Raw genomic sequence first — 12,391 nt, forward strand, 5'->3', positions numbered from 1 at the left:
AATTAGTCCTTCAAACTATATGTAAAGTTGGTGCAAACAGAGCAATTTTCTTGCAATTATGAGATAGCCATTTAGAGTGCATATAGCTAGCTTTTCTCCAAGGTGGAACATGTAGACCTTTCTCTCTAAGGGACTGTTTGGCTGCTGAACAAAGCAAAGAGATTATGCCATTAAGTTTGTCCTCAGTACCCACAAATATTGATGGAAGTGAATTTAAAAGCTCTTGATATTCTTGTGTTGGCCTTGCTAACTCAAATTGAGACCTAAAATCAATATCCACTATTAATCTCACTCTTTCTGATCCATTGTTAATTTCTTTCATCATCACATCAATGTATTCATAATCACCTGTAAATTGAAATGCTTCAACATACCCAAACAAACAAACAAAAAAATCAGCAAAATATTTCAAAGTTGGGACATGATTGTTTTTTTGCTTATTCTAAAAAAAAATAGTTAATTAAATAATTGTTTGGTTATACATAATAGTCAAGTGTTTACTCTAACTTGAAAAAATCAACACCTTTAAGAATTGAAATTGAACCTGAAAAAAACATTTTTAAGTTGAAATTGTGTAGATACATGAATTTTATCTGAAAAAAATGGATAATGTTCTTTGAATAAACATTACTATTTCACATGGAATACTTCTCAAATATTTTTTTCAATATTTCACCGTAATAATATTCAAACTAATATCCCTTTGTCTCAATTTAAGTCTCAGTTTTTCGAAATTTCAAGATGCAAACACAAAAAAAGATATCAATTTTTTTTTCATCATCCTTCTTAAATTATTAATTATCACGACATATAATACATTGTATAAAATAAAAAACTTAAAATTTCTTGCCCAAACTCACAATCAAAACTTAATTATTTGATTCTTGAAATTTGAACTATATCACATGAATCGAAAAGTGGTGAGGGGGTAGAATAGTACCTGAAGGACTTCCAGAAGAGGTAATCCAAGAAGTTTTACAAAGAGAAGCTTCATACTCATCCATTCTTAATCTATTCACAATCCATTGTCTCAACTTTTTAGGCTCCATATTGTTAACCATGTTTCTCCAATAAAACAAGATTTTCCCAAGAATCTCTTTTTCACCATCACTAACATTCTCAAGAATATCCTATAAATTAAAAATAATAATTGGGAATTTAGATAAACATGAAAAGAAGATGTCAACATTATTAGATGAAGCCAAAAATAAAAAAAAGAGGCAAAATGTACCTTTAAGGAAAGATAGGTATTATTAGGATTATTATGATCAACAAGTTCATCAACTTGAAAATTTTCACAATCCATTTCAATAAAATCTCTAACCATTTGGGACAACTTATCTTCATCAAGTTCACAAATACCCATAATTTCTTTCTCTTTTTTGTTGCTTCTAATGTTAAGTTTTTTCATATCATATATATAGAGAGAAAACTTGTTCTTTTTTTTTTTTTCTTCTTTGTTTTGGTTGGAAGCTTTTATGTATTTACATTAGATAAAAAAATAAAAAGAGGAAATCTTAAGGATTAATTGCTATAAGATACGATTAATATTTCATTATGTCATCAACAGAATATACATGTCCACATCATATACTCATCAATAGAGTGTTGGAGATTAGGATAGGCCATGAGTAATTAAAAGTAATTAACTTTAGGTCATTTCCTTTCTAATTTCTTGCTTGACTTTTTAGGGTCTTGACTCTTGACCCACAAAAAAGTTGTTAACTAATCTATTTCTGATTACAGTAGAGAAATCAAAATAAAAGATATAAAAGTTTATTCACTTATAGCCAATTAATAAATAATAAATATATGGTAAATCCTTGAATTATTAATAAATTCTAATTTTTGTCCTTGTAATATTTGATTACATATATTTAACCTTTAATTACTTGAAGTGTGTACCTAGTTCTTTTATTAGTAAATATTCAAAATTATAAATTATTTTACTATAATTACTCATGTATTATGTTATCCTTGTATCATTACTGCATTAGAGGATAATGTATTTCTAGTAGTTCATATATAGCATATTTTCCGTATAGAGGCACATTTTGGGTTTGTTTAGAATGAAAACAAATGTTCTCTATAAAAAATGATTAAGTTTTACTTACATTTTTGTATTTGATGAGTAAGAAAAATATTCTCTTAAAAGTATTTGTATATAATTTAAACAATTGTTATGAAAGAAGAGAGTATAAAGTAGCTACGAGTTTGGAGTGGTGGCAATGAGGGCTACAAGTAGAGTTGTCACAAAGGGCCGGCCCAAGCCTCGCGGGCCAAGGGTTTATATGAGTTGGGCTTATAAGCCCTAATTTCAAATGGACTTGAAAACTTCTATCCCCACCCAACCCCTTATAGGCCTTAGGGGTTGGTTTGGGACCAACCCCATTTTGACGGCTCTAGCTAGAAGGATTGGGTGAAGAGGGGGTATTATAACGATCCAAAATGTTAAGGTAGTGAAGGCACCACCTTCTCCGTTAGCGAACTTTGTTTGTTTGACAATTAATTAATAATATAAATAATCCAAAATAAACAATTAGCCTATTTAGCAATTAATTAAGGGAAAATTGTATAAAATAACAAATTATTAATTCAAATTAAATGTTATAACCATAGTTTGATTTAATTGAAACCCGTAGCAAACATTTGTCATTCATTTTTCTCCTTAGGTTTCTCGCTCACCAGTCTCTCCCCACCCCTCTCACTTTTATACAAACACAAATGTATAAAATGCGTTTGTGTTTGTATAAAGCGAGAGAAAATTGTATATACAAATATGAATACATATATTTTCGTCTCATACACTTATAATTATACAAATACAGATCTTTCCCTGCCCAGTTCTCTTTTGCCTTTCTCTCTTTCTCGCTTTATACAAACACAGATTATACAAATTACAATGTATAATTTGTGTTGTATAAAGCGAGAGACATAAATTGATATACAAATGTTTTATTTCGATTCAATTGTATACAAATTCAAATTTTATGCAGATATACAAACACATAAAATTGAATTGAGAGGCTACCAACGATTTATACAAATGTCCTGCTAGTGAAATTATACAAATCTGAAGCTCCTGTCAGCGAGTTATACAATCCGATGCTCCATAGCAAACTTTAAGTTTGCTATGGAGCGCAATTATACAAACTATAGTTATAACATATAAATATGATTTTGATGTTTGTTATATGTGAAAGTTTCTCATTAATTAATTGTTCCCAATAAATCATAAGTGCGAGACTAAAAGATCAAACGCAAAGCAACTCCAAAATCTGATAATAGTGGCACAAGACCATTTACAAATACAAAATAAGTCTCAAAAATCTAAAATAATTGTTTAAAAGGAAATGGATATAAAAAAAAAAAAAACTTAAAAAGTCTATGGAATTCAGTATTACCGAAGAGAAAAGTAACTCATCCTAAACTCTCGAAGCAAAAGTCTTGATTGCAAGTTGCAAGTCAAGCACCGTTAGTACCTATTTAGTCTTTATACGCAAAAAAAAAGCAAGAAATATAAAGTGAGTAAGCAAATGAACTCAACAAGCTCTGATTATTGATCCTTCTAGAAGCGATAACGAGATATAATCCTAATTATTATTGATAAAATAAATGATCATAACATAACAAATAAAACATGTATTTTTTGAAAATTTGTTATACCATTATATGTCTCAGATGTAACAAATTAAATTATTAATATTACAATTATTTCAAACATTTCAACACTAAATCATTACGAAGTGTATAATGGAGATGAAATAAAATAGCCAATGACCATTATTTCTATAGAAACTAAATTGTATAGGTTCCACCAAAATAATAGTCCATATTTAACACAAAAAATATAATTATTTCAATTGATCAACCAAATATGTAACTGGTCCTTTATTCTATGTGAGTAGGAGTGACAAACGATCGAATCGAGTCGAATATGAGTTAAGCAAAAATAAAACAAGTTACCTACTAGATAATATGGGTACCCCCCCGCTGCTATCCCCCAAAAAATATTTTTAAAAAAAAAATTATTTTGAAGTTTTGTTTTTACCAACCCACCGTCTAGCCCCAAAACTATTTAAAAAAATTACCACCCCACCCCCTAACCAACCCCACCCCAAAAAAATGCAAAAAATAATTAATTTTTTTTTATAAAAAAAATAAAAATTGAGTTTTTCTTGCCACCCCACCCCTACCAGCCTCCACCACTTTTCTTTCTTTTATGAATAAACATTTTTTACTCATTTTACCCATTTAACTACCCACTTTTAAATAGATATTATGAGTATTATTCAGTTTTTAATCATTTTAAATGAATTGGGTACCCAAACCATTTAAAATAGATAAATATGAATTGATACCTATATAATTTAGAACCCATTCTGCCAGGGCATAATATCGGAAAACCAAAAAAAGGAACCAAATCGAACTAATTCGGTTCTTCGGTTTTTCAGTTCGGTGTCGGTGTTATTTTTTTGGAAGTTCAGTTCGGTGTAAGGGTCTCAAAACTTCGGTGCACCGAAGAACCGAACTTTTATTTAAAAAAAAATAAAAAAAAGATTAAAAATAAAAAATAAAAAAAAATAAAAAAAATATATATATATATGAGCATTCTCTTAACTAAAAATTAAAAAAATTCAACCAACAATTAAATCATTCATGAACAAATCAATCTAACAACAAATGTACAATTCAATAGTTTACTTCAAATATTAATTTCCAAGAGAAACTCAAACATATTTCTACCAAAGTACATTATGTAAAGGAACCGTCTTCGTACTTGTTTTTCTCGAGAAATAGTTGGAAGCACAATGTTCTTGATAAAAACAAAATATAGTCTTTTAGTTAGCACAATAAGTGTTACACGGTGATACGCATCATTCCTTAACATAGTTTTAAATTTCTACGTATCTTATACTTTATCCTTATTTTATTTTTCTTCACACCGAAAAACCGATTTAAAAACACCAAATTAAATCGAACTGAAGTTGAAAAAACCGAACCAAATTAGTTTGGTTTAATATACAATGCACACTTTTCTAAAATCGAAAACCGAAGAACCGAACGCCCACTCCTACCTATAATTGAGTAATTGAAGTGAGGGAACATTATAAAGTTGGAGTTAAGAATGTGGGCTGCGGTAGACAAAATGTTAGGCAGGGCCACAACCAAAGCCCAATCCATCTTTTTAATGGGCCAATCTTACGTTTGCCTACCATTGAGCACTAGCCCATGAGCAACAATATTCAGAGCATCTTTTACTTTCTCCTTCAATTCGAACGGATAAAATTTAGGAAATTTTGCATGATAATAATCATCATGGTAGAGAAAATATGCAGTACTATGTATTAATAATTTTAGCTACACTAAAAAAAAATAACATTCTATAATTGTATTTCACTTTTTTAGCATCTCTCTTTTTTCTCTCAATCTTGCTTGCTTTTCTAACTATAATAGAAACAACTATCAACGATAATGAATATGCACATTAATAAAGAATGTTAAAATCTTCATTGGCATTAGTTAATGAAAAACTATTTATATACACAACTTAAGAAATCATAATCTCTAAAATCCCTACCTTTTTAAAAAAATACAAATATCCTCTCTCGGATGCATCCCTCCCATTAAGTAATGTATCGGACAACCAAAGAATGTATCCTACACCCAAATGTATGAGATTTCTATAGTTTTTTCTTAGTTGATTATCATTGAATCCAATGTCGCCATAAGTTTTAGGGCATTTATGAAAAAAACGTTAATTGATTCTAAAAAATATATTTAAAGCGATTCAACTATTGCCTTTAAAGATCATTTTTGGTGTGGTGCCTCCTCTATCTTCCTATCTCGCTCACCTCTCTCTATGTCTCTCTCCTCATTTTCCTTTATCCCCCTCTCTTTATATTATGTGTTTCATTGTATGATACTCATTAACAAAGACATTTAATTGTATTCTATCGTATACATAAATACACAGAAAAAAAGAGAGAGAGAAAATACCCATATAGGTTGATACAATGTGGAGTATCAACTTATATTTCCATGAATGATACAGGAAATATGATTTATTGAATTTGGATCAGAAAGTTATTTTCAGTTTTCTCCATAAAGTAAATTTGGAATGAGTCGATAAGTAGAAATATCATCATATATAGAAGTCATTGGAGTTAAGTTGATAAAAGTAAAACATGCGTGGTTAAAACGTACACTTTTTCCCTACTTTGTGAACCTCACTCATTATATTAGGGTTTCCACTGTACAGCCTCTTCTCATCATCTCTGTGTGGAATGAGAAAAGCTTGTGAAATTTGTAGGAAATGGGAAGGTGATGAGTGTTTCGGGGAGGTGTTGGAGTGGGTGGTGTGGTAAGATTTCATATTTATTTTCCATAAAAATTGAGATCTTGCCAATACCGCCCATTCCTATGGCTTCCGATCATTTCTCTCTATCCTGTTTCTTCAGTTGTTGAATCTGTTGCATCGTAGATCTAAATCCTGTTGAATTTTTTTTCTTTTGTTCAGTTATGGAGATTTTAATTTTGGTGATTGGTTTATTAGGAGTCTTTTGTGACATGTTTTCATGTGTTTCTACTTATACAGTTTAAATGATGTAAAATTTGATAGGCTGTGAATATTTGCTGAAAAAGAGACGATGAATCTGTATGCTCAGCTGATATTGTGCTCAGATCTAGTTTTATTTGACAACTTTGAATGAACTAACTGAACAATCTTCCGCAAACAGAGGGAGATAATGGACGAAGATGCAGTTAATAAAACTCACGTCATGTTTCCAAATGAATCTCAAATTATACCATCTCATCATATATATAATTACGCTAACATCAACTCAATTTTTTTTGTTGCTTCTCCTTTAATGGCTTTTGGTGACATGTTTGGATCTTGGTGAATTTATATAATAAACTTGTGCCAATTGGTCAAGTATTCAATATTGAGCTTATGTATATTTTATCTTTGCTTGGTGATATGCTGTTCTATTCCAGTTGATAGGGGATTGCCTAACTGCTGAAGTCAAAATACACTTGTTAATTTAGTTTATTTGTACTTCTTTTTGGGAATAATGGTTGCTGCACTTGGTTAAGCTATTGTAATAGATATTTGCGTGCAAGAGGATGTACTTAAACTTCATCATTCAATATAGTTGCATACTTGCATCAAAGAATAGGTAAAGCCATGGTTATTACACTATGTAATCTTGGTATCTTTTTTGGATCTGACTGACTCGTTTCTCTATTTTTAGTGGATAATATTCCTTTTTCATGTGTTAGGCAATATTTATTATTGAGGTAGGGGTAAGTTTTGCGTACACTGTCCTCCCTAGACCGGGTATGTTGTTGTAGTAGTCAATATTTGTTACAAAATTGAGATGTTCTCTAAATTATGGTTTTTAGGATACTTTGTGTGTCAAAGCATATCATTCTTTCTGAACTTTCAGTTGGGTGCTCCATATATAATTGGTAGTTATGCAGAATCTGCAACTAGTCTATGTCTCTCTGTCCTATTATATTCAGAATTGGTTATCTTTGGAGCTCTCTTTGGCAGCTGAAGCCATTAATCTTTGGTAGCGACGTGGTGTTACTCATTTACGCCCCCTAATTTCTTTAACTTCAAACTTTTTCTGATTTGTGTCCGCTCTCATAAGAAAACAATATGTTTGTTTATGTTGCTGGCGTACACTTACGCTGAGAAGTTCAAGTGCATACCTTGTCTGATGCTTCAATCATGGCTATAATGTTCTCGTGTTATTTGCAATGATATGGTCTACAACTTTAACACTTGGCAATGTTATCCTGCATTTCACAAGGCTACCGATTTATTTCAATAGAAGTTCTTTTACAGATAACTTTCCTTGAATGGCTAAAATTGATTACTTCAAGAATCACACTGTAATCGTGACATCCTCTTCATTTGTCATGATCATGAGATTCGGTTATCTGATTAAATTTGACAGGCAAGGCAAGTTCTCTTTGAAGTCCTTTGGTGGACCAGAGCTTATTGTGAAGGTTACAGTGCAGCTGAGAAATGCAGAGCTAAGAACGTCTAAGCTCTTGCTATATTTTCTTTTGTCCTCTTGGAAACCATCAAACATATCTCCACTGGTCTGTTTCGTCTGACATCTGATTGGAGACTTCGAACCAAGCTCTATGTTTGAACAATAAGAATTGCTGCGCTGATCCTCTTATTTCACTGTTTCTTGTTTATTGTTGTGGCCTTCTCCTGATGTGAATAAACCTTGTACAATGAATTCACAGTTAGTCAGGTAATGACAAAGAGACCACGTCAATCCAAAAGGGATGTTACGACCCATAGGCCGCAGTGCGGTGAGGATTGGTCGAGTTTGACTGGCTGACCGTGCACCAACACTAGTCAAGTGCGACCGACAATGCTCCAGCAGTGCTAAGGTCCTGCCTGGGTATTTCAAAGTCGAGTTGAGTATTTTTATTTCATTCTTCACTATTTTAAGACTTGAGGAGCTTGGTTTTGAGAGGCGGCTCCAAGCGAGGATTTCATCTCTAATCTTGGGGTAAGTGATTCTAACTCAGATTTGAGATTATATCAGGAATCTAACCTAAGGTCGATCATTTGAATATGTAATCAAAGGTGGAAATCGGGGAATTTTGGATTGTGATCTAGAGTCGGCTAAATCTAAACATAGATTGACTGTAACTTGTAACCAAACCTAAAATCTAGGAAATGGTTCTTCAAGACTAATTTGAGCCCGTCAGACATGATTTTGAGTAGACGAAGCCATAGGAATGTGTTTGAGCATTTCAAAAGAAAATATTTGATTTTCACTAGGAAATGAAACTTTAACCCTTTTAGTTACTTATTTTTCATCAAAGAACATATCTTGTTTGTTGCTTGTATTCATTTAAACCATCTAGTCGTGCATGAGTTAGATTACTCTGTTTTAAAGTATCATCCATAGACTGCAGAGTCAGCCTGGCCATGATGTGACCCTTGGAAACTTGGTAGCTTTCTGTTATTGAGCCAGTACCTAATAGCAGGTGTAGTCCATAGACTGCCACAGGTGGAGCGTCAAGCTGACACTCAGAAGACTGGGTAAGACGTTAAGATTAACTACCCAGTACCCCTTATATCATAAGAAGTTTATGTTAAGCAGTAGCAAGGTACCTTCAGCTATTCGAGATTATTGCATGTATTTTGATATGATTTCATTTTTTGCTCGATACATGTAAAGGAATGCTTTCACTTCAACCTGTTCCAAGAAAAGAGCACTTGTAAGAAGTATGTTTTATGTGAACAGTGAATACCATATTATATGAATTAACATGTTGGAAAGAAAAAGGAAGTAAAGGAGAAAGTGAACAGAAAAATAGAGCAAAAACAGAAGTAAAAAGCTACTGCAAAGATTTTGTTTCTGATTGATAATGGAAGCAACAAGTCTGCCTATAAATAGGCTTACTGTAAAATAGAAAATACTAAAATCTAGGTCCACTAAACCACTAACTACTAATTAGCTACTAATCTGCCACAATATCTAAACATGCTAAGATAAAGGAAACTAACTAACAAACTCCTGAAGACTTGGTCAAGTATCTGAATCACTTTTCAACACTCCCCCTTGATTCAAAACAGCAAACTCCAAGTTGACCTCTGAAGAACTCGTGCTTTGCTTGCGGAAGTGACTTTGTGAAGATGTCTACTGCTTGCTCATTTGTATCACAAGACTTCAAAGTAATTTCTCCTATAGAAACAAGACCTCTAATATAGTGATAGCGAATATCAATGTGCTTTGTTCTGCTGTGAAATGCTGGCTTCTTCGTCATCGCAATAGCAGATATATTGTCACAAAAAATCTCAGTTGCACCAGTCGGTTTCTGGTTAAAATCTGCAACAAGTCTCCTTAACCAAACTGCTTGACAAGCTGCAGAGGTTGCTGCAATATATTCAGCCTCTGAAGTTGATAAAGCGACCACTTCCTGCTTCTTTGAACTCCATGAAACTGCTCCAGACCCAAGATTAAACAAGAAACCAGATGTGCTCTTTCGATCATCAATGCTGCCTGCGTAGTCACTATCAGTAAAGCCAATTAATGTGAAATTTGTTACCTTAGAATACCAAATTCCATGCTCTGTTGTCCCAGCAATATATCTTAGTACTCTCTTTGCAGCTCCAAGGTGAAGCTTGCTTGGATTGTGCATAAATCTTGATATAACGCCAACAGAGAAAGCAATATCTGGTCTTGTATGAGACAAGTAATTCAAACCACCAATCAGACTTCTAAAATAAGTTGCATTTGCCATTTCAGAACCATCATCACGACACAACTTTTCATTAATATTCATCGGCGTAACAGCAACTTTACAATTTACCATAGTAAACTTTTTCAAAAGATCTGTCGCATATTTTCTTTGTGAAAGAAATATGCCTTCGATTCCCTGTTTCACCTCAAGACCAAGAAAATAATGCAGTAGACCCAAATCAGACATCTCAAAATTCTTCATCATGCAGTCCTTAAAATCAGTGATCATAGACTCATTCGAACCCATATATATCATATCATCAACGTAAAGACATACGACCAAAAAATCATTTTTACCTTCTCGTTTTACATAAAGAGTAGGCTCATTGTTACTCCTTTCAAAACCATTCTCATGGAAATATGAATCAATCTTGAAGTACCATGCCCGTGGCGCTTGCTTTAAGCCATAGAGTGCCTTTTTTAACCTGTAGACATTATCTTCTTTGCCATTTACTACAAAACCTTCAGGTTGTGAGACATAGACTTCCTCTTCCAAATCACCATTTAAAAAGGCAGATTTAACATCGAATTGGTAAACTGGCCAACTTAAATTAGCAGCCAAGGCTAAAAAAGTTCTCACAGTTTCAAAGCGAGCAACATGAGAAAAAGTTTCTTCAAAGTCAATACCTTGTTGCTGGGAATAACCCTTTGCGACGAGCCTTGCCTTATGTTTTTGGATGCTGCCATCAGCATGATACTTGGTTCTAAACACCCATTTGAGCCCAATAGCTTTCTTTCCTTCAGGCAAATTTACCAAGTCCCATGTCTAATTCTTTTGAATAGCCATCAACTCTTCTTCCATAGCCTTGCACCATTTATCCTCTTTTTCAGCATCTTCAAAGAGGATAGGATCTGAAACAAGTAAAGCAAAGGTACAAGATGTACTGTTAGCATATCTAGGATTTTGTTTCCTATCTCTTGTTGATCTTCTTAATGGAGTTGGCTCAGCGGAAGGTTTTTTCAATATTGGAGAAGTTGCTGGTGCAATTGATGAGGTAGACGATGGACCAGCCAAAAAAGGATCAACTACATACTCTTGATCAATAATATCGTCAGAAGGCAACAACTTAATGTTTGAACTTTCATTTGTGGAATTAAAATTCCAACTTGCATCTTCATTAAACACAACATTTCTATTGACCGTAATCTTACCACTCACTGGATTATATAACTTATAAGCCTTGGATTGTGTGCTATATCCAACAAAAATACATTTTTCATCAAGCTTACGTCGAGCTTGTGAATTTATCAAGGCATAAGCTATACAACCAAAGACACGTAAGTGGCTTACCTTGGGCTTGTTACCTCTCCAAGCTTCATATGGTGTTTGATTAAACACTGCCTTAGTAGGAGAAATATTCAGCAAATAGACAGCAGTGGCAACAGCTTCAGCCCAAAAACACTTCAGTACACCTCTACCTTCCATCATGCTTCTGCCCATCTCGACAACTGTGCGGTTCTTTCGTTCTGTTATACCATTTTGCTCTGGTGTATAAGGTGTTGTGAGTTCTCTGTGTATTCCATTTTCCTCACAAAAGGAACTGAATTCTTTTGACATAAACTCACCACCTCTATCTGTTCGAAGTGTTTTGAGTCTACATCCACTTTGTCTCTCAACAAAAGATTTAAATTTCTTGAAATTGTCAAAAGTTTCAGATTTAAATTTCAAGAAATATATCCAACTCATACGACTATAATCATCAGTAAAAAGCAGAAAGTATCGACTTCCCCCTAAAGACTCAACACTCATAGGACCACACAAATCAGCATGTACTAACTCAAGACAAACAGAAGCTCTCCAAGACTTGCTTATAGGAAAACATTTTTTACTTTGTTTCCCATAAACACAACTTTCACAAAAATCAAGATTCTCAACCTTTGGCAACCCAAAAACCATTTCCTTTTGACTTAATAACTTCAATCCATTAACATTTAAATGCCCATAACGTAAATGCCATAGTCTAGTTTCATTATCTCCACTAGCTACCATAGTACACCTCTTAACCATTGAAACTTCTAGAGGAAACATTTTATTGTTAGCCATTGAAACTTTAGCAATGATTTTCTCAGATTTCTTATTTTTAATAGTGCAAACACCATCGTCAAAG

At 33.1% G+C, this 12,391-nt stretch overlaps 1 protein-coding gene across 2 annotated transcripts; it reads right to left on the bottom strand.

Annotated features, from left to right (window-relative positions):
- On the bottom strand, positions 1-1,453 carry LOC125838237 (uncharacterized). Of its 2 annotated transcripts, none has more exons than XM_049517314.1 (3): positions 1,232-1,453; positions 941-1,130; positions 1-363 (listed from the first exon to the last, which is right to left on the bottom strand). In XM_049517314.1, the coding sequence occupies exons 1-3, from the start codon at positions 1,409-1,411 to the stop codon at positions 11-13; spliced, it is 723 nt and encodes a 240-aa protein (XP_049373271.1). In that variant the 5' UTR covers positions 1,412-1,453; the 3' UTR covers positions 1-10. The 2 variants fall into 2 exon arrangements, with proteins under 2 accessions (XP_049373271.1, XP_049373272.1); XM_049517315.1 differs by having other exon boundaries at positions 1-348; positions 1,232-1,438.
- Positions 1,454-12,391: the final 10,938 nt, after the last annotated feature.

This window comes from Solanum verrucosum, unplaced genomic scaffold (assembly GCF_900185275.1).
Source record: "Solanum verrucosum unplaced genomic scaffold, falcon-dt-bn FXZP01000079.1, whole genome shotgun sequence".
In the NCBI taxonomy this organism is placed as follows: Eukaryota; Viridiplantae; Streptophyta; class Magnoliopsida; order Solanales; family Solanaceae; genus Solanum; species Solanum verrucosum.

What these genes read in the sequence shown, in the direction of transcription:
- LOC125838237 (XM_049517314.1), bottom strand. Translation starts at nt 1,411, where the DNA reads ATGAAAAAACTTAACATTAGAAGCAACAAAAAAGAGAAAGAAATTATG. An exon ending in ATACCTATCTTTCCTTAAAG is followed by an intron (nt 1,131 to 1,231) that starts GTACATTTTGCC and finishes TTTAATTTATAG; the next exon opens with GATATTCTTGAGAATGTTAG. An exon ending in CTCTTCTGGAAGTCCTTCAG is followed by an intron (nt 364 to 940) that starts GTACTATTCTAC and finishes GGTATGTTGAAG; the next exon opens with CATTTCAATTTACAGGTGAT.